General features: G+C 34.9%; 1 protein-coding gene across 6 annotated transcripts in view; it reads left to right on the forward strand.

The window, feature by feature from the left end:
* Positions 1-23,637, forward strand: part of ttyh2 (tweety family member 2) — a 124,439-nt gene that overhangs the window by 24,374 nt on the left and 76,428 nt on the right. For all 6 annotated transcript variants that reach the window (XM_073917551.1, XM_009306863.5, XM_073917552.1 and 3 more), the window contains exon 2: positions 17,578-17,753. In XM_073917551.1, the coding sequence (XP_073773652.1) occupies positions 17,578-17,753 (176 nt within the window). The remainder of the gene's footprint in view (positions 1-17,577; positions 17,754-23,637) is intronic.

The following is a 23,637-nucleotide window of genomic DNA, read 5'->3' on the forward strand; positions in this document are numbered from 1 at the left end:
TAATAGTAATACAAATATACTACTACTACTACTGCTGCTGATAATAATAATAATAATAATAATAATAATAGTAACAAAAATTCAATACTACTACTACTACTGCTAATAATACATATAATAATATTGATAATAATAAATGTATAATAATAATAGTAATAAAAATATACTACTACTACTACTACTACTACTATGAGTGCTATACTACTGTGAGTGTTTACAAGCATGGAGTCTTGTGAAGGCGCTCCGGATGGAAAGTTTTGTTTTGTGTTTACCTCATAGTTAAAGTTGTAGCACGTCCGCCGGTCCCTGCTGTTAATAAATACAGTTGAAGTCAGAATTATTAGCCCCCCTTTGAAAATTTTTTTCTTTTTAAAATATTTCCCAAATGATGTTTAACAGAGCAAGGAAAATTTCAGAGTATGTCTGATAATATTTTTTCTTCTGGAAAAAGTCTTCTTTGTTTTTTTTCGACTAGAATAAAATCAGTTATTAATTTTTAAACACAATTTTAAAGACAAAATTATTAGCCCCTTTAAGCTAATTTCTTTCCCGACTGTCTACAGAACAAACCATCATTGTACAATAACTCGCCTAATTACCCTAACCTGCCTAGTTAATCTAATTAACCTAGTTAAGCCTTTAATTGTCACTTTAAGCTGAATACTAGTGTCTTGAAAAATATCTAGCAAAATAATATTTACTGTCAACATGGCAAAGATAAAATAAATCGGTTATTAGAAATGAGTTATTAAAACTATTATGTGTTGAAAAAAAGCTTCTCTTTGTTAAACAGAAATTGGGGGAAAATAAACAAGGGGTCTAATAATTCAGGGGGCTGATAATTCAGACTTCAACTATATATATATATATATATATATATATATATATATATATATATATATACACACACAAACAGTATTTACAAAAAATCATCAGTCCAAGGCTCTCAAAATGTAGGTGAAAAAGTAAAAAAAAGACCAGAACTAGGTCTGTCATGATATCTATTTTTTGTTGTATGATGTATTGCACCAAAATATATTGTGATTTAAATTATATTTTTGTCATTTTAAGGCCATTTTATGCCCCTCATTAATGCCAGAATGGCAATGTTATGTTACAATGCAAGTACACTCTTCCAAAGTACAATATTTAATTCTTAAGAATATTACATTTAATTACAGTCATTTTAACTATTTAATACTTAGGCATTGGGATCAGAACATGACAACACATATCCTAAATAAATAATAATAAATGTTAACAAAAAAGTGAAAGGTAAAGAGTAACAGAGGCTGCAGTATCTGCTACCAGGTCTATTTCAGGTGTCAGACACCCACATAACAATATACTTTAGTCATTTATAGTAAATACTATAATGTTTTTTAACCATACTGACTGACACCTCAACTAGAGAGAGATGTTGCACAATCAGCTAAAATGTTGCTATAGTTTTTTATGTACAAGTGATAAATATTGCATCACCAAAAGTGATTGCAGTAATGTCCATATGTTGTTCCATAAGTCGATATATTGATTATTGTGACAGGCCTAATCACAACCCAGTTTTCAACATGTTTTGATGACCTGAGAATGCAACAGTCCTGTTAGACCTCACAACAGAAAGTCACTGTTAATATACCCTCGCCCAGCACACATTCTTACTCACATGCTGCTTAATACCAAGAGTTCATTTTAGGGCCTGGACATCAACATGAACACATTAAGGGTTAAGTCCTGTATGTGAGAGGAATGCTGAATGTGCATATACAGTATATATGGCACTGTCATCACGTTGAATAAGCAACGTTTCAGCAATCGATTCCTTAAGGCTTCAATTAAACCTCATTATATTGAACAAGAGAGATGCTGAGTTCTTCATTCCTGGAGAAAGACGGTCAGTGTTTGTGACGGAGGCGGTGGGTGGCTGTGAGCGAGGATGTGCACAAATTGCATTCACATGCTCTCCGTCCTTTGTTCTCTTTCTTGGAGATTTTACACCACTTTCCCCCCTATAATCCTCAGTCTGAACCCCTTTCATCCCTCCCTTGTGTCTTCTCTTTCACACCATCTTCTCCACCTCCTCTACGTCTGCATTTCTCCACCTCTTTACTGTGCTCCCCATCGCTTCCCCTCTTTTTCTCCCCACCTCTTTTTTGTTAGTGTGTCTGTATACTTGGATAAGATGGATGGACTGCAGAAATTGGATGGCAAAAGTGGAAGAGACCGTGTTGTTGCTTTTCAGCTGCAGCAGAAACAAACAGTAATACGGAGGTCCTGTCAGCAACGCTTGCTTATTTACATTCATAGTCTTAACCAGGGGCGTTGCTAGGGTCGAAAGGGATAAGGGGCTTAGCCCCAAAGACCCCAACCCCCCCCCCCCCCCCCCCCCCCAAAAAAAAAAAAAAATAAGTTTCATAAGTTGATCTACTCTAATTTTAATAATAGGATTAGAGATGGTTTAATGATAAATAAATGTTTTTTAAGTTGACAGTCTATAACAATAAATTGTGAAGCTTTGTGACTTGTAACACCAAAAAGAAAAAAAAAATTTGATAAATTACCCACTTCTTATTTACTATTCTGTTATGAGCCATATCATGCCCCTTGAGCCTCCTATCTCCTCTCCTGATTTGTAGTTTCTGTTTGTTTTTTGAAAATAAAAATTTCTGCATGTCTTCAAATCTGAAAATATGATTTATTTTATAGACCAAGTTGTTATCCAATGTGATACAAAGCTACACACATGTTTATTTGGACAGAGTGATTAACTGAGGTGTAGTGTTGTCAAGATACTGGAATTTCGAAATTCAATACCTCGCAAAATATTGATATTTAATGGGCTTTTTTTTTTTAAAACAATTGTATCAAAAATAGTACAAAAAATATTTAAATGCTAGAAATGTGTTTACTTCAAATTTCTTTAGAGGGAGATTTTTAGTTTTCCTCAAAATAGGTTGATGTGGGCATTGTAGCACTTTAAATGCATGTAATGCCTGTTTCATTCACACTTGAGCAGAAATTCCATATATGCCTCACAAAAGTTGTAGAATATTCCAGGAAAACCCTAATATTATGGATGAAGGAATCCAGCTATTGCTGGAGTTGAATGAAAATAAGATCTGAATAAACATAAAAAAGGCTTAAACTGATCATTTACACGACTGTGACAATAAATGTAGATGAAGTCAGAATTATTTGCCCCCCTTTTCATTTTTTTTCCTATTTTAAATATTTTCAAAATGATGTTTAACAAAGCAAGGACATTTTCACAGTATGTCTGATAATACTTTTTTCTTCTGGAGAAAGTCTTATTTGTTTTATTTAGGCTAGAATAAAAGCAGTTTTACATTTTTTAAAAACCATTTAAGGGTCAAAATAATTAGCACCTTTAAGCTATATTTTTTTCCGATAGTCAGCATAAAAAATCGTTATACAATGACTTGCCAAATTACCCTAACCTGCCTTTAAATGTCACTTTAAGCTGTATAGAAGTTTCTTTAAAAATGTCTAGTCAAGTACTTACTGTCATCATGGCAAAGATAAAATAAATCAGTTATTAGAGATGAGCTATTAAAACTATTATGCTTAGAAATGTGTTAAAAAAATAAACAGGGGGCCCCGGGGACATTAGGTATTTTCATAAGAAAGTCTATTTATAATCCGCTGCTAACTGACATAGCATGTTACTGTAGATTATAGCCATAAAATAATATGCTAGATACATGAACTCACTGTGATTTAACTATTACAGAAACAGATGTGACTGGCTATATCATATCTAGATAAAGATGTTTATATATATATATATATATATATATATATATATATATATATATATATATATATATATATATATATATATATATATATATATATATATATATATATATATCATATCTAGAAAGCAAGTACAATTTACATTTTTCTGACTAATTCGCATGTATTTACATTAATGTGCAGCACATTTTATTGATTACCTACAGTTATTTCACCAAAACTACACACATTTTCTGCTGTAAAAACAAATATTAAGCTTTATCTGTAACTTAACTAGAACTATTCAGTTTTGCGAAACAGTTGTATTAATACCTCATCAGCTTCAGCTGCTCAAAATAATGAATGATGTGCAGTGGCGGAATATTTTTAAACCATGCGACAACAGAGCCACTCCCACCTGCCGGTAGAAACAGGTACTGCTGAACAGATAACTTTTTAAATACCCGACACAAACGCTGCTTTAGGTAGAATACGCGTGATATACACGTGTTAATTGTCAGAACTTTGATAACAAAATAAATGTTATACAACCTATTTTATTTAAGTGCAACATATTCCAAAAGATCAGGGGCTTCTGACAATACATCAGGGGCTTAAGCCCCCAAAGCCCCCCCCCTCGCAACGCCCCTGGTCTTAACAAGCACAGAAAAAGCATGGCGCTTTCTGAAGGGCCACATTGTCAGACCTCACTCATTCAGAGTCAACATGAAACAGCGATCACAATCCATTATGCATGTGTAATATTGTATGTTTTTTTTCTGAGTGGCTTAGGATTATAAATCAGACAATATATGAGGTGGACTTGATTTTGATCACTTACATGCAGGTGTATATGTATATACATACACAAACGTGTATAGGTATACTAAAGTGTATATACATAAATGTATGGCTGGATGCATGCTCTTACCCACATATGATAATTTAAGATTTTTTCATTATTAAAAAAAGTACATTTTATTTTATTTATTTACTACTTTGCTGATTTTCAGTTTTAATTTAAATGTTTTTGTGTTTGTTATTTTTATCTTATTTTTAATTTAATTTAAATGTTGTTTTATTTTATTCATTCATTCATTTTCTTTTCAGCTTAGTCCCTTTATTAATCTGGGGTCGCCACAGGGGAATGAACTGCCAACTTATCCAGCATATGTATTACGCAGCAGATGCCCTTCTAGCTTTACACACATACATACGGCAATTTAGCTTACCCAATTCACCTGTAGCGCATGTTTTTGGACTTGTAGGGGAAACCAGAGCACCTGGAGGGAACCCATACGAACACAGGGAGAACATGCAAACTCGAACCAGCGACCTTCTTGCTGTGAGGCGAACGTGCTACACATTTAATTTAAGTTAATTGATTTTTTTTTCTATTTAATTGTATTACTTAATTTTTATTATATTACAATGTTTGTTTTAAGTTTTATTAAATTATATTATTTAATAATTTTTTTATAAAATTAAAATTTTTAAATTTTTAATTTAACTTTTAAGTACATTTTTTAGTTAATCATTTTTTTAAATTCATTTTTAATTTTGTTGTATTTTTTTATTTGAATTTATTTTATTTCATTTTTTATTTAATTTTATTATTTTTTTTTAGAATTAAATTTAATTATAAGATTTTATTTCAAACAAACTAAAATTGTGAGTGTGCTGGGATTTTACATTTTTTAAAAAGAAATATGAGGGCAAATATCCACATGGTGTGACCTAATAATAGCTTTTTGCGTATAGACTGCATCTGTGACATTAGTTTTTTACTGTGCTGCATCATAGTTGCTGTTGTGTTAGTGTAAGTAAACGTCTTTTTGGACACAATTTGTGTTTGCCTGGCCCATTTCACAGATGTCATTTTAGTCTGCCACCCCACCTCTTGCTCACCGCTTATGTGCAGGTGAATCAAGTTTGGGCCTGTAAACACAAACATACATTGCGATTCATTCAACATTTCTACCGATTTGAATCGTCACATATTTGAAGCAATTTTCAACCGGCTCACGATGAACCGTTGCATCCCTATTTATTACTATATATTTTATCATTAATTACTAAAAATTCCTTTAGTTTTAATTTTCCATAAACTATATTAAACTTGCATGAAAGTAAATTCTTAGTCAAAAAGTGTGGAAACCCTATGGACATTTGTAAGCAGCATTACCTGCTAATTGAAAAACAGCTCTGTCTCGCCATGTCCTGTGTGTGTGTGTGTTTTTGTATTTGAATGACACGTGAATATACGGTGGGTGGAAATGACTTGGTAAAAAAAAAAAAAAAGTGTGGGAGTGTGTAAATAATTCCGCTTTGCTTTTATTTCCATAGAGGATAATGCAGGTGTTCCATTATTCATGTCTGCCTGGTATTAATGCGCACCCTCTCTATGTGTGTGCGCACATTGTATTTGTTCGACTGTTATAATTACTCACTTTTGCTGTGCGACTGTGTATGTTTGTGACAGAGAGAACATCGGGAAGGCCAGATAAGGCAGCAAAGCGGCTGTTGTTTATGCGTTTTTTTCGAGTGCATTCCAAATATATTCTGAAGAGATTCATTATATTCATAATAATGACTCAGAATCTTTATTGCACGCTTTATCATCTCTGTCCCTCTCTCTTATGCGCAAATGCTTTAATATTTTTTCTTTATGCGTCTCATCATTTTTGTTCACACTCTCTTTATCATTTTATGGGTTTCACTTCTGTTTTTTTATGTCTTGTGTGTATTATGCTATGGAGGAGAATGTGTCAAACTGTGTTTTTCTGTGCGGTGTTCGATATATTGGTTTGGCTGTTAGTGGTTGGACTTTTTTAAAGGATTAGTGTGGGAAAAAATAAAGAAGGACAAGCCAAAATGAGGAAGAATGTTTCTTGGAACTATACTTTTTTTAGCTGCTTTATTGTTTTGAGTATTACATAATGTGGAGCTGTTTTAGCACTTATGCCAGAATAAAAAATTTATTCTTGGTTTGAATCCATCAAGCTCCAATTAAAAGAAGAGGGGAAAAACAGCACTTTTCTTTTTTTTAAACACAAAATGGGCTGTGGCGATGCAGTGGCGCAGTAGGTAGTGCTGTCGCCTCACAGCAAGAAGGTTGCTGTTTCGAGCTTCGGCTGGGTCAGCTGGCATTTCTGTGTGGAGTTTGCATGTTCTCCCCATGTTCATGTGGATTTCCTCCGGGTGCTCCGGTTTCCCCCACAGTCCAAAGACATGCGGTACAGGTGAATTGGGTAGGCTAAATTGTCCGTAGTGTATGAGTGTGAATGAGTGTCTATGGATGTTTCCCAGAGATGGGTTGGAGCTGGTAGGGCATCCACTACGTAAAACAAATGCTGGATAAGTTGCTCCAACCCTAATCAAACACACTTAAACCGCCTTATCAAGCTCTTACTGGATATACTAAAAACTTTCTGTCAGGTGTGTTGAAGCAAGTTAGAGCTAAACTGAACAGGACACCAGCCCTCCAGGACCGAGTTTGGACACCCCTGATCTAAGGGCGCACTCACATTAGGTACAGATGCCTTGAACCGTACCAAAGCGCAATTGTCCCCCATCCTCTCTCAGCTCTGCCTGCACTCACATTGCAATTTTACCTACTGGACCTGAGCAAGCTTACATCATCGATGATGCGACTGTTCAGTTAAACAGGAAGAGAAGCGATCTCGCTCAGTACACTGGAGATTGCTTTAGTTGTATCGTTTTGTGTTATATTAGTCGTTTGCGATGCAGTGACACGCAGTTAAATATTTCAACGAACAATTCAGCTACTTTTGACGCTCAAAAATTGTCATAGAAGTCCTGGTACTGCAAGTATTAGGAGGTTTCCTGAAGGTGTAGCTGTCGTGCAGTGAGGGGTTTGCATCTTTAATAAGAATGATTAAAAAATCCATATGAAACTTACCCCTAAAAGTGACGTCGCATCTTCAGTTTCAGGCTCAGGTGCGATTTGTGTACCGCGCCAAAGCCCAACTTAACCGTGTCTGAGCCCAATTCAGACTACTCGCTACTCAAACAAAACGGGAAACGCGTCTGGGCACAGATCGGATAGCATAGTGTGAGTGCGCCCTTATAGTCAAAAATGCTGCATTTATTAAAAAAAATCTATAAAAACAGTTGCTCAATATTTTGAAAGGTGCTGTAATTACAATATTCTGAGTATTTTAAATATTATATTTATGGTAGTTTTACATTTTAAAAGCACAGAGAATACAATCACAGAACAGGAGTTACAACACAAACAGAAGAACTGAAGTACTGAAAAGAAAAATATATATAATGAAAGAATAAAAAAAAATTACATTGATTGGGATGATTTTTTGGTGGAGTGCATCTGCATAATATACAAAATTATTAATATATAATATATATCTATATAGGGATGCATGATATTTTTATGCAATATATATTGCGATATGAATATAATAGGGTGTCACTGTGGCTCAGTGGGTAGCATGATCACCTTACAGCAAGAAGGTCGCTGGTTCGAACCTGGGCTGGGTCAGTTGGCATTTCTGTGTGGAGTTTGCATATTCTCCCCGTTTGGAGTGGGTTTCCTCCGGATGCTCCAGTTTCCACCACAAGTCCAAAGACAAGCGCAACAATAATATAATGTAAAATAACACTATAGTTTGTTTTAATTGCGTAAATAAACAATTAATCTTGGTGGCAAAAAAGTGGCAGACTTCATATTTCTTGTTCGTCTAAATGGTTTAAATTCACTTAAAATGTAAATTGCTTGATGTCCTGATGTAACTGCTGCAGATGGACACATTGCGATAATGATGCTAAAACAATATATTGTGTAGCCTAATAAAATAAAATAAAGATGCTATTATCAAAGATGAAGTGACTTATGGTGCTCATTTCAAATTATAGCTCACAATTTTTATTTTTTATTTATTTTATTTATTTTTTATTTTTTGCAGAAATGTTGTCATTTAAATGAACATTCTACTTTTTAAAATATCCAGTATTGAAATTAGTGAATTCAGCTGATCTCCAGGTCTGACAGGAGCACTTTCAGCTTAGCTAAGCATAGTTCATTGAACCGAATTAGACCATTAGCATCTAGAAAAAGTTTTAATTTAGAATAATCAAGTTTCAAATGGTAAAATTACAGAAACTTTTTTTTGAGCATGATGCTAGGGGTCTAATCCAGTTCCATGCTGGACCATCTATGCTCAGCTAAGGTAAAAATGCTCCCGCCAGACCCAGAGGTCAGAAAATGGTAAAACTCTACTGTTTAACTGTAGGGGAGGTGTAAAATGAGCCCATTTTCAAAATAAAACAAGAGTGTTCCTTTAAAAAGACAACTTTAAAAAAAAGATGCCATGTTTTCTTTATATTAATCTTTAGCCAACCAATATCAATATTAATTTACATTGCTTTACATGCATATATGTCCAGCCACTGTAGATAGTGATAGATAGTATACCATGGCATGGGGTGTTTTGCATATACCACCCATCACTAATCTCTCTGGCTTTTCCCTGTCAGACAGAACAAGTTTCTCCTAGTTCACAAAGATCAGAGGATTTAGTCCTGGTAATTCCTGCTATGTAGTCGCACGCTGCTTCATTAAAACAGTCTATGATAATTCCTCTTTTCACTTCATACCAAGACTAAACTACAAGAGCAGCGAGGACTGAGAGAATGCCATGGTGATGTTTATTTATGTGTGTGAGCTTTTTATTTTTTCGGCTCTGGCCAAAAGCGGTAAACATAATGCCAGTCTCCTTTCTCTTGTTTCCACACCAACTGCTCCTCTTGCTGATTAGCACACGCACACACAGACGCTCATATATATGCCTCCCTCAAGCACTCTTCAATTGGAAAACGCACACTTGTTCCCTAATATCTGCCCCCCTCCCATAAAACCCCCTTTAGCAGACTGTGTTCCTCCTTCCCCCATTTCCTCATCACCGTACCTTCATCAACCCTCGTTTGCCCTTCACAAAGGCCTGATGGGGGAATTCAGCATCCTCAAAGGTGGAGGAGGGGTTTACACACGCGCATCTTTTTCAGACAATGTAAATGAAGTGAGACACTGTGGGTTTCATCATCCATTTTGGTTAAATACCGGATTTTTAATTTGGGATTTAAAATGTTGTAAAAGTTTGCGTTCTGTACAATTTTTTTAATAGCAAAAAAGTATCACAATCTAACCAATACTGCATTTATTTAAGCAAAAATAATTGATTAGATTTTAGTTTTAATAATGCTTTCTTGCATTTATTATTTCATTCATAGCTATTTTATGTTTCAATACAGTTTGGGTCAGGGCTGCATAATTCCTATTGCTATATTGAGTATAATTTAAAGGGCACCTATGATGAAAATCAACTATTGTAAGCTGTTTGTACAGAACTGTGCAGGTATAGTGTGTCCACAGTCATATTGAAGTGATATAAACACATTGTCTCTTTTTTTTAAATTTCCTGAGGGTAAAATAGGATTCAAATCCCTGCAATTCCCACCACAACGTGATGTAGGAGTGCGGTTTTCTCTGACCACGAGAAATGAAATTGCATGTGACTCATTGTTGCAGAAAGACTTGAATTAACTCCACAACAATACATCAAATAATCATTGGGAAATTGCTTAATATAGTAAGGGAGATGAGCTTCATTCTTGTCTGTCACTGTACTGTTTACGTACGTGAGACGCAGTAAGTGAAGGCTACATCCATCAGAGTAATCTCTATGGTTACAGTGTGCTCAGAGTTGACAATTGGCATGTTTAGACATGTATAATAAATAGTCTGATGTGTATTTTGCGCTGAAACTTTACAGACACATTCTTAAGACATACTTAAAGACTTAATTAACTAAAATAGGTGCCCTTTATGCAGTTGAAATGAATAGCCCTATTTGGAAAGGATTCATAATTTCAGATTGATTGGGATGCATTGACATAGGAGTATATCTGTATATAATATTATCAACCGATCACAAGCATTGATGGTCACAGTAAAGTAAAGATACAAATTAAATAAGTGCTGTATGGTCGTCTGGTAGTATTCAGGTAAACAAATGAAAAATAATTTTAAAAAATCATCAAAATAACACATCATAGGTTTCTTCTTATGCATAAATGCAATTTAATAATTCTTAAAGTTAAAAACATGATAATTTATTGAGCCTGAATGCTTTTGACTGGCTTTTAATGCTTACGCAGTCACAGGCCTTAAAAGTATATGTAAAGGATCAACATTCTGGTGTCTAAAGATGTACTTGCACTGCCCGAACTTGGCACAGTTTGATTGGTGACCATGGTTCGGTTGGGAAACTAAAGATGCAACGTTACTTTCAAACTGATTCATATGGATTTATCACTCATTCTTTCTTTTCAATGAACATAAAGTTAAACAATCCCCTCGCTGCACTTCAGTCGCCAACTTTAGCAAACCTCCTAATACCTGCAACACAATGACTTTTCTGAAAAAGTATGAGCGTCGATGCCGTGTCTACAGTGGTCCTTCATTAATCGTGGGAGTTGCGTTCTAAAAATAACATGCAATAGGTGAAATCCCTCACTACATCCTTTATACACTTTTCTCAGACAGGCATTAACATTTTCACACCTTTCTTTCTTGTTTAAACACATGTTCAAACCTTTGTAGAAAAATAAGCCTAGTATTATAGAATAAAACCAAAGATCAACCATTTGATCTTCATTTATTTATTCCGTAATGGCACCCTAAAGCCGCAAAACATCTACCTCCCTTCAGCATGTCCAGAAGTTAAACTTTTTGAGCGATGTTTAGCATCTTCCTCTGCATTTTGGGTGTTACCACAGGTGCCTTTGATGGTGCAGAACGTTTCGTTGACATTGTGGGGAGAAAACCTTTAAGCACACAGCACAGCAAGTCACACTGAGTGCGATTGAAGATTTATGTAAATTTGAATGTACTTTGTACTGTACAAGACACATTGATTGACAATGGTCTATAGCCAGTCAGGATGCAGAACACGATGCGCTGTAGAAAAAAAGCTTGTCAAATTGCACAATAAAAATTAGCAAAACTGCAAAGCTGCGAAAAGTGAACCACGTAATAGCGAGGGACCACTGTATTACTTTTGGCTAAGTATCCTCATCTTTGATGGCTGATCTATTTATGACACTTTTTGTTCACTGAAAAAAACAAAAAGACAGTTCCACATAATTCCTTTGTTGTCCCAAAGCAAAACGTTTGTTAACTTCATTGTTTTTTGCAAATTTGAGTGGATTCATGTTGTTCAAGAAAACAACAACATAAGAATTGTGTTGTTTAAACTTATTTAAACAAATTATGGTTAGGTCGATAGATGATGCCATCGTCCATCGCCGATAGACATCACGATGCTGAGTTCTGATGCCAGGCCCCGTTTACACTACGTCTTAGTTTTAAAATGGCATTTTAGAATGAAAACCATCCTCATACACACCTAGCATTTCTCAAAAACCCTCATTCCACATCATACCGCTGAAAATGCACATCACATGACCACACGCGCACACACACACGCACTATAATGCGCTGCAGTGTACGCGCGTGCCTGAGCTGCAGCAGTCGGCAGTGCTTAGAGCACAAAACCTTAGAGAGCAGTGCACGTCAGACAGTTTATCAAGGATGGATTGCGTCTCACTATAGTTGTTAAAAGCTCTTAAATTAATCTTGTCTCTGTCTATCGACTCTTCGGTCTTTTGAATCTATCACGTAACATGTCACAGCGTCATTACACTGCTTCAGTCTCTTGCACGCTCGTACTTAGTAATTTTAGCGAAAACCTCAGATACTGTTGGTTGGTTGCTGTTGGTTGTGCACCTTTTTAACTCTGTAGACGCCATTATAACATCACAAATCTCTCTGCCTATTCATGCCAGAGTCCCGCAAAAAAAGTGATTGACAGGTGGTAATTTGTGTTTAACTTATCTTTATTCGTTTTTAATTTGTTAATGGGTAAAACAAAGACGATGCGGGTTAGTTGTTGAAACGGTAGGCTACAAATAATAATAATAATTCATTCATTTAATTCACCGTCACCTACAATGATGATGCCATCATTCATTGGGATGTTTCACATTAGACATTGTACAATGCTAAATTGGTCAACATCGGCCTACCCTAATTTAAATAAGCAGTTTGAACAAGCAACATTTTTTTTGAGTATTTCTTCTTTTGCGAAGTACTATTAAGAAAACAAACAAAAAACGTATTAATCGGAGTTTCACTTGAGTAAAAAAAAAAAAGTTGCCAGACCTCTTGGATTTTAATTGAAAACCTGAGATATAGTGCTCACATGCATTACGTTATGTAATTTGATGAAAAATTGGACCTAGTTTATCTTTGTCTGTTGTGATTTCCTAACCAGGTTCTTTCACTTAGAGAATGAATGCCGCCTCTGGAATCGTAGTTGACTCATTAGTCTTGCAGTTAATAGATGGGGCTGAAGCAGATGGCTTTGGCTTTCCCACCACCCACAGAATGAAAGAGAGTGTGTTGAACATAACCAACAGAGACAATGCAAGAAACTGGGATGGTGATGCAGCAAATATAGACTGAGGGCTGCTTGCTATAGCTGTCCTACTTTCCCCTTTAGAGCCAAGAGCATGATGGGATACGACATTATGTGTGTGTATATGAGTGTGGCTTTGGTGAATAATTGTGCTTCCTCGTCGGTTGTCATATTTATCTCCAGTCACTGTCTGGGTCAAGGTTTTCAGTCTAGTTAAGACTGAGAGATCGTATCCTGTTTTTAATAGTGTGTATGTGGTGCTAAACATTGTCGGAGTGGAACCTAGTGCCCCCATTAAGGGCTGTGTGACTAAAATAGCTCCAGATCTATCAAGTGAAACTCTGTTAAGTTATATGACAGAGTGTTGCAGCGGGAAATATCCACCGTGTTAGTGCGTTGCCTGGGCTCGGAAAGCATCTAATGAGGTCGTGACTTTGTATGGTCAGGAACTACAACTTCGTTCTACATTAAAGAGCCCATATTATACATGAAATAGGGTCATATCTTGGTTGTAAGGGTCTTCAACAACAGTCTAATATGCATGCAAGGTCAAAAAACACCTTCATGGTCTTATAATCTGCATTTATTTTTACCTAATTATCCCAGCGACTCCAGTATGAATCGTCCAGTGATTCATTTGTTCCCAAACCCCTCCTTAGCGCGAAGCTAATCTGCGCTGATTGGACCAATGACAGCCTGTTGCAATTGGTCGACTGCCTTCAGTCAGAGTGAAATGCCAAACAGCTAATCAGCAATATAAAAGTAATCACAGTTCATACATGCTTAATAGTGTAGGCGTGGATTTTAGCTGCCAGTGGGTCAATGTAAATACAGACGACTAACTATTTTATTGAGCAAAAACTCCAAAAACATTTGATGAGATCTTCTAGCTTGTCTCACTCTGCTCTTTTCACAGACAGACAAACACACACACACACACACACACACACACACACACATATTGCCCTCGTCTTGCGCGCGCACACACACACACACACAAACACACACACAAACACTTAAACCTCCTCTGGATGACAGCACGCGCATACAAAAACACACACACACACACCTCCAGACGACAGCGCACGCGCACACACACACACACACACACGCACGTATGCACACACACACACACACACACACTGCCATCCCCCGCGGAGCTCCATAAACAAAGCAGCACGCGTCGCTTTTTTAACGTGACTTTGCACGCGTTAAGAGAATATAGCGAGTTAACCTGATACAGTACACGCGGTTACAAGTAACAAATCACAACTAAATACATTTGCAAGCTAGAGTAAACGAGGCAACAACTTTAATCGCACGTACTTATACTTGAAAAATGGAGGAAGAAACCCATCCTGACGTCCATCAGTAAGTTACTCTTTACTGATCCTTCCTTTAACAAACGCCGATGAAGTATTCTTTGTAGCATGTAGTTTGCAGAAGTTTCCAGTAATTTCCAACTGCTTGGTTATAATGCTGAGGTTTCATCTTTGGGTAGAGACTCGATAATATCCATCTGCAGTGTGACTTCAATCGACCGGCATGTTTGTGTGTGTGTGTTTGTGGGTGTGTGTGTGTCTGGGTTTCTGTGTCAGAGGGCGGGGCCGCAGGATTCAAATCTCCCGGTTTGCGCGTGCACGTGAATAACTTGGTTTCGTTAGTACGTCATGGCGAAACACCTGATGACTCGTTATTAAGGCGACTCGTTTGAAGCACTACGAGTCGACTCTTTTATAGATGAATCAACAGTTTTAAACACTGTACACTTTCAGATTTAAGCCTTAGCTGGATACTTCACTTCACTTAGAGCTGTGTTACACACTACATGGAAGGGCATTTTCAAAAACCCATAATATGGGCTCCTTAACACAAACTTATCACAGGCACTACAGATGGACACTTTAAACTGAACCTAGGATTTTCTTCTTTGCATTGTGAGTTAATATTCTATTTATTATTAAATTTTACTAATTGGGTGGAGGGACTAATTGTATCCATTAGTTTTCATAACCCATTTTATTTGCAGTAAACTCTACATAAAATAATAATAATATTATATATATATATATATATATATATATATATATATATATATATATATATATATATATATATATATATTATTATTATTATTATTATTATTATTATTATTATTATTTTAATTTAGAGTTTACTGCAAATAATATATATATATATATATATATATATATATATATATATATATATATATATATATATATATATATATATATATATATATATATATATATATATATATAGGGGTCATCCCAGCAGAATGAACTGCTTGTTGTATTTTTTGTACTTTTTTAAATAACCCTTTTTATTCGCAGTATTTGATGCATTTTAAGTGAGATGTAAAAGTCAGTAAGATGTTATTGGATAATGATACATAAAAAAATTATAAGAATTATGAACTTAAAAATAATTAAATTTTTCAATCAATAAGAAAAAAAAATAAATAAAGAAATAAAGAAATATACACAGTTGAAGTGAGAATTATTAGCCCCCATGCTGTTTATTTTTCCCCCCAACTTTTTTAACACAATTTTAAACATAATAGTTTTAATAACTTATTTCTAATAACGGTTTAATTTTATTTTTGTCATGATGACAGGAAACAATATTTGACTACATATTTTTCAAGACAATTTTCTATAGCGTACATTTAAAGGCTTAACTAGGTTAATTAGGTTAACTAGGCAGGTTAGGGTAATTAGGCAAATCATTGTATAATGATGGTTTGTTCTGTAGACTTTCGAAAAAAATATCTAGCTTAAAGGGGCTAATAATTTTGGCCTTAAAATGATTAAAAATTAATTTAAATCTGCTTTTATTCTAGCCAAAATAAAACAAATAAGATCTTCTCCAGAAGAAACAAATATTATCAGACATATTGTGAAAATTTTCTTGCTCTATTAAAAAAGAAAAAAAATCAAAGGGGCTAATAATTCTGACTTCAACTGTGTGTGTGTGTCTGTGTGTGTGTGTGTGTGTGTGTGTGTGTGTGTGTGTATATATGTATGTATATATATGGCTGATTCCAGCGTTATGGATGTGACATTTGCAGTAAAAATTCAAAACAAAAAATTTGCAGAGAAAGTATACGTTAACATTATATTGAATCATCTGTTTATATTTTCCAAAACAACTAACCACAGAGTTATGGGATCAAAAAAAATCAATCTGTGAACATTTTTATACTTTAAATGAGGAAAATAAACAAGCGTTATGGATGTGACAAAAAAAGTCTGCGAGTTTACAGTATACAACATATTTCGTAGATATTCTGTGAATTAAACTGCACAACCCAAAATAAATAATGCTCAACAAAAGGATAAGAGTTGGCTCTTTATAGAACAAAACTGATTGATTTTATTTTATTTTGACATTTTTGCATTTTTGAGGGAAAAGCTTTGTTATGGATGTGACACTTTTTCGTTATGGATGTGACGGATGTGAAATTGCCATTTGTTTGACTTTGTTAAATCAAATATAATAGTTTGAAAACATTGACAGAGACATTTTTAAGTATTTTTAAAGTACTGTAAAACACTTGCCTGTGCAAAAAATGTAGAAACGGTTTCGCTATTTTGGTGAAAACATTTTTCTTTTCATGGCAAGGTTGACATTTTCATAGAATTGCTCATATATATATATATATATATATATATATATATATATATATATATATATATATATATATATATATATATATATATATATATTTATATATATTTATATATATATTTATATATATATGTATATGTATATGTATATATATGTATATGTATATATATATATATGTATATGTATATGTATATGTATATATATGTATATGTATATATATATATATATATGTATATGTATATATATATATATATATATATATATATATATATATATATATATATATGTATATGTATAATTCGGTTCACTCTCCTTTAGCTTTATTTATTATTATTTTTTTGTAAATATAGTTTTAATAACATTTTAATTACGTTTATTATAATATATTTTATAATCAAATTCAATATGCAGCATATGTAAAAATCCGGTTGGTCATTTGTTAAAAGTAAATCAAACATTACAATGCCTGTCTCTGAACATATTCCAGAATTCTGTTTCTCATAACTAGGCTGTTGAATGCTAAGGGAAATGTTTCATTATGAATGCCAAACATACTACATCAAACCATTTCATTTTAAGAGCGCAGGATTTTTCCCTCTCATGTCTCTTTCAATAAAGAAACCCATATCTCATGTTTTTTCCCCCCATGCAGTCGCTCATCTTCCTGGGCTGTGTAGCAGCGGCTGGGCTCGGTGTGAACCTGCTGTGTTTGGCCATATACCTGAGCTGCCTGTGCTGCTGTCGGAAAGATGAGGAGGAAGAGGAAAGTAAGAAATCCAACTCTTGCTGTGTGACTTGGGCTGCTGTTGCTGCCGGGCTCATCTGCTGGTACGTACCACCCACCGTTCACATGCTGAGAGGATAAACCTGCTCAAGATGCAGACTGCATAGTTAAGCAGTCAAGCGCATGAGTGTGTGTGTAAGTGAAAATTGTAAGAATGATGTGGTTACATTTCTATTGTGGCTGTCATTGGTGTCTGGCATTAAGCAGAATTTAACACTTTAGGATTTGATGTTTGGAAATTGTACTCTTTTGTTTCATTGGAATGGGATGATGCTTTTGTCACATTAGCTATGTTAAAGGGCACCTAGGATAAAAATCATCTTTAGTTAGCTGTTTGGACAGAACTGTGTGGAAGTATAGTGTGTCCACAGTTATATTGGGGTTATAGAAACACAATAAGTCTCTTTTTTTAATTTCCTGACGTTAAAATAAGATCCAAATCCTTCCCATTTGCAGATTCACTGCAATGTGACGTAGGAGTGCGGTTTCCGAGTTGATTAACAGCCACGTATCAACATGTCTCTATAGTAACAAGTATAATCATATCAACAAGACAGTATGTGCACAAAGCAACAGGGATTAAAAGATCTGTTCGGCTCTCTGATTATCAATGAGCCACTGTGTCGCATTGAGTTTCACTGTAGGAAAAACAAATACTATGGAAGTCAATGATGACATTCACAACATTTTTCAGCATTTTTCATGTTGTGTTAAATGGAATATAAAGAAACTTTGACAGATTTGTGACAAGTGAATGGTCAGTAAATGATGACAGAATTTTCAGTTTTGGGTGAACTATCCCTTCAAGTGGTCCAAAACAAAGGCAAACGTGGCTCTTTCACGAACAAAAATGGCAGGCATAACGTAAATTGGAAAAAAGAAATCTGAAAATGCTTTGGTGGTACAAACTATAGTTCAGTCAAAAACCCCCAAAACAAAACAAATGACAATGAAAGGGTAAATACACAAATTTATATTTAAGGAGGGGGGGGGGTGTCGCGGGGGCACTTTTGATCGTTTTGGAAGGGCACTTCCTATCCAAGACTAAAAGCAGCATGTGCACTGCACAGGTTGAGCCGTATGTGTGCACGAGCCTGAATAAATGGTCCAATTATTTTGTCAAAGACAGATTGCAAGCGTAATAATTCAACTTCAGATTTATGAATAGTTGTATTCTGATGTCATCACTTTACTGTGCATTAATGACCAGGAAAAATTTTTATCTTTTCAAGTCCACCATTCAAAGTCTATTCAAAACTGAGAATTTTAACCAGCAGTAGATGTACATATCTTATTATTACTGTTGTTTTACCATATGTTTGTGAAATATTAATAATAATTATAGTAGCTCACTCATAATTAGCTTTATTTTACATCTACAGAATCGTGAGAAAATCATGATTTTTGTTTTCTCATTTTAGCCAGAATCTTGCAGCTCTTCACTGAACTAAACTGAACTGAACTTCAACTCTGAAAACAGGACTGACACAGTTTAAATTTACTAGAACTTCTATGTTGAGCTGCCTTGACACGATCTACTGTGTAAAAGCGCTATAGAAATAAAGATGAATTGAATTGAGTTCCAACTCTTCTGATAAAAACTGATACAAAACCAATGGTATCATTAACCGTTTATCATTAACATTAATTTTTAATGTTTAAAGTTGCTTTTGAAGCCTTGTAAGCTGAGACTAATGATTATGATGAAGGTATTTACATTCCTGATGCACACAGATATATTTTAACCAATCATAATGCACTTCGTCAGCTGACCAATCAAAACACTTTGTTTTTTCCAGAAGGAGGGGCTTTATAGACAAAACAGAACTCAATGAGAGCATTTCAGACAAACTGGTTCTTCAGTTATTGTGAACAATAAAGCGTTTTTGAAGGTTAACCTATTTTAGTATGCCCAGTTATCAAAATAATGGGATGAAATAATGGAATCGAATCGTATGACCTCTTTGAGATTTCATTAAGAAAATCTTTGTTGTCATCTGTGTTACAGCTTTTAATGGTATATTGAGCGATGGGAAAACTCCCAAAATCCCCTTTGGCAAATTAGCTCAAAACTTGGGAATGTCATATTTTTCTCATTATGTCTCCACCTTATTTTGCTTCTTCATGTCCCTGCTGTGCATTGCTATCTGCTTTTTTCTGCTTCTCATGGTCTCACTATGAGTTGCTTCAGCCGCTGATGAAGTCTTGTCTTATTAAGGCCTAGTGTCTGGATGAACTAATCAGAAAGTGAGAGAATAAACTGATAAATGCTCACTTGTAAGGAAGCAGACATCTGAGAGCAGCTGATGAGACAGATTAAAATCATGTGTAATGTGAAAATAGACCTTATTTCTGTGTTAAATGGGTTATAGCGTGAGGAATCAAATTGTCCTTGATCATTTGAGGAAGGAGTTTTTTTTCCTATAAAAAAAGAAATAACTCTATTGGTGCACACTGAATAAAAAAATAACTTTGATATATTTATTGCAAATATTTATATTTTTAATTTACAATCACTGTCTTAATAATAATAATAATAAAAAAAACATTATAGAACAACTACTTTCAACTTTATACTCCTTGATTTCTAAGTAAGCCTTTAGTAAAATATTTTCTGCAGGATCATGTGACTTTTATGATTACCAGTGATCTAATCCTTGCAGATCGCTGGATAACTACACATCTGTCCCTGAAATGGACTGCAAATACCATCATGCACATTACACACCAGTTCCTGATTCCCCCTGATCTGACACACAGCATGGACTGATTAACTGGATTTTATATTCACCTTTCTCACACATACTTTGCTGAGTCTTGTTTACCTGTAACTTTATGAAACATTTCCTAGTCCAGTCTTGCCGTGTTTCCTGACCTTTGTTTTGTTCTTTGTTTATCCTGTTTTCCGCCTGCACTGACCTCTGCCTCTGACCTTGACTACGCTTTTAGAGTTCCCTCATGTTACCGTTTAGCCATTGCCTGCCTAACTAAGTTGTAAATAAGCTGTGTTTGGACCCTCAACTCTGTTGTACCTCAATTCCAATGTTACAGTGACATTAAAGACTGGATTAATGATAATAGTAATTACAGTATAATATTGACTATAAACACCAAAGGTCAAAAGTTTGGGGTCAGTAGGATTTTTAAATTTCTTAAAATAAGCTTATCTTGCTCAGGGCTGCATTTATTTAATCAAATACAGGACAAATTGTAATATTGTGAAATGTTATTGCACTATAAAATAACTGTTCAAAAGTAGTTTATAATTGAATTTAATAATTTATTCCAGTGATTTAAAGATGAATTTTCAGCTTCAATACTCCATTCTTCAGAGTCACATGATCCTTCAGAAATCACTTTAATATTAATTATTATTGCTCATTTTAATATTGTTAATGTTATTAGTAATAAAAGCAATAATGACTGGAGTAATAATTTCATTTGAAACTACATACAATAGGTAATAAATAAATATTAATTAAATAAGTATTTAACAATTTAACTTTTTTTACGTTTAATAAATGCTGCCTTGATGAACAGAATACTTTTATTTAAATTATTAAATAAATTAATTATAACAAATCTGACCCCAAACTTCCCAGAAAAAGAAAAAAAATTTACAGGAAATACTGTGAAAAGTTCCTTGCTCTGTCTTGCTCTGTATAACTGGAGAAATATTTAAAGAAATAGTTAATTTCACTATAATTTTGATTTGAATTTTATGCTCTAAATTATGGGCCATCCCAACCACTAGATTTTCAGTGGTTTTTAACCCAACACTTACCTACATTTTAACTTAAACAACCCAGCAGTTTTAGCAACCCAGGCTCATTGTGAAAATGTAACCCCTTATACATTTCTGGAGATGGCGAATTATGTAGCCAGAGCTACATATGGCTGCATTTCATCTTTAAAACAAATGCTACGGGTAATAGAATGCCAGCGATGACTTCTGTTTCTTTTCGCGCTACCACTGACCATTTACCTCTGTGTGGACGACTTTTCCACTGTTACCTGTTTGCCCAGTAGCTCGCCACATATGTTGGCAGACTTCAGATGCAGAGAGGAGTTGACCGTAAGAACAGGGTTTGAGTCTGGCAAAGAACGGTTCCAGAAAGCAGGTAAAAGAAACGGCAAATTTAAATAACAAAGTGAGAAGGTAGTAAGATCTGATAACGTGGTCAAAATCAGGTGCCCACGATAGCTTATCTTTTTTTAGCATTGCTTGTAAAAAACACTGGCGGTTGGGTTTAGGGAAGGCTGTGGGCGGGTCAATAGGTGTTTTTAAAAACACTATTGGTTGGGTTTAAGAGAGGGGGTGGGTGGGGGAATTAGTTGGTCAGCCAGTCCACAGCACCCTCTGGTGGATTACGTGTGAACAACAGGTGCAAATGGCATTCGCGAAGAAAAACTTAAGATCTGAAAAGGTGTACACAGCGGCCTCTGGTGGATTTATGACAACAAAAACTGGTACGCAATAATAGCTTTAGTGTTTTCCCGTCCCTTTAATATTGTATCAGTGGTAACTAATAACCTTAACTTTTAATAAATTGATTGTAATGCAGCTTTGAAACGATAATTATTGTGAAAAGCACTATACAACTCAACTTGAATTGAATTGAATTAAACTGAAAAGTAATAAGAAAAGCAGAAGCCCAAAATAACTATATTTGCTGTATTAAGATATAATAGAACATCTAGTAAAGAGCTTCTGTCTCTCTCACTAGTTCTCTGAGGTTTCGTATACTCAGCTGTCAGGTTTATTCTCTTGCTCTATAAAGATGACGGTTCACTGGGTCACTTCGGGTAACATTGCTCCGTTCAGATCCAGCGATCAGTCCACATTCCTCTCTACACAGCACACACCGCTGACCGGCCATTCAAACACTCCAGTTTTGTTTCAGGCCTCATTGTCCCGTCAGGTCTGCGCTGGAGGAGGGGTTGTGGGAACACTCACAGTCTGACTAGTATTAAAGACTTTAACAAGGGGTTGAATAGTTTCGGACATACCGAGACGGCCCTGTGACCCCTGCTCAGACTCAGTGCAGTTTTCTGTCTCCGTCAGCCATTAACAACAAGCAGCATTAACTTCCAAAACACTACAGTTGAAGTGACCATGGCCATCAACCTCCAAAATAGACCCGAAAACTGCATAAAAGAACTAAGAAAATAGTTCCTTTGACTTTTGTTTATTCAAAGACTTTTGAAGCTATATACTTGTATTGTTCAGTCATCAAAAAGTGAAAAGTAGGCTGACAATCTTCTCTGCGACTCTTAAATTGCATTCTCCATTCTGTGTTTTTGAAAAAGAGAAATGTGGAACATAAAATTGTAGTTGTGACAAACTGGAAGACTATGCAGGGATATTGTCTTCACGCTTATTTTTAAAATTGTTTCATGCAAAGTGTGATGCAAAGAAATTCAAAATGATAAATGTTAAGTATTTCTTATGAAATAATGATCAGTAATGATCAGTTTATTGTTTTAATTAGTTTTAAATGTAATATATAAATCATACAATTGCATTTTTGTGGCAGTGTAAGCCAGATTATTCAGATATTGTCTGCTTTAAGAATTACAAGGTCAAAGAAAAAAAAATAAACATGCATTGATTAAGTTACTATTATTTTTGATTTTTGATTTTTTTTATTTGATTGTTTACAGTAACATCAGTTACATGCACCTATAAAATACTGTATTTTTTCCATTAGATGCTCACTTTATATTCAGTAGACAGTATATGAAGTGGATCAAAACCCTTCATCAACTTTGTCCTAAAAATATTGACTGACAGACAGACAGACAGAGAGATGAGACTGAGAGCATGAGACTGATTCCAGTGACGCACCAGGGACAGACGAGTCTTCGCTGAGGCCAGCTTCCAGCCTCCACTGCTGAGACTGCAGCTCTGCACAAGACTTTTGGCCA

The sequence above is a fragment of the Danio rerio genome, chromosome 12 (assembly GCF_049306965.1).
Source record: "Danio rerio strain Tuebingen ecotype United States chromosome 12, GRCz12tu, whole genome shotgun sequence".
In the NCBI taxonomy this organism is placed as follows: Eukaryota; Metazoa; Chordata; class Actinopteri; order Cypriniformes; family Danionidae; genus Danio; species Danio rerio.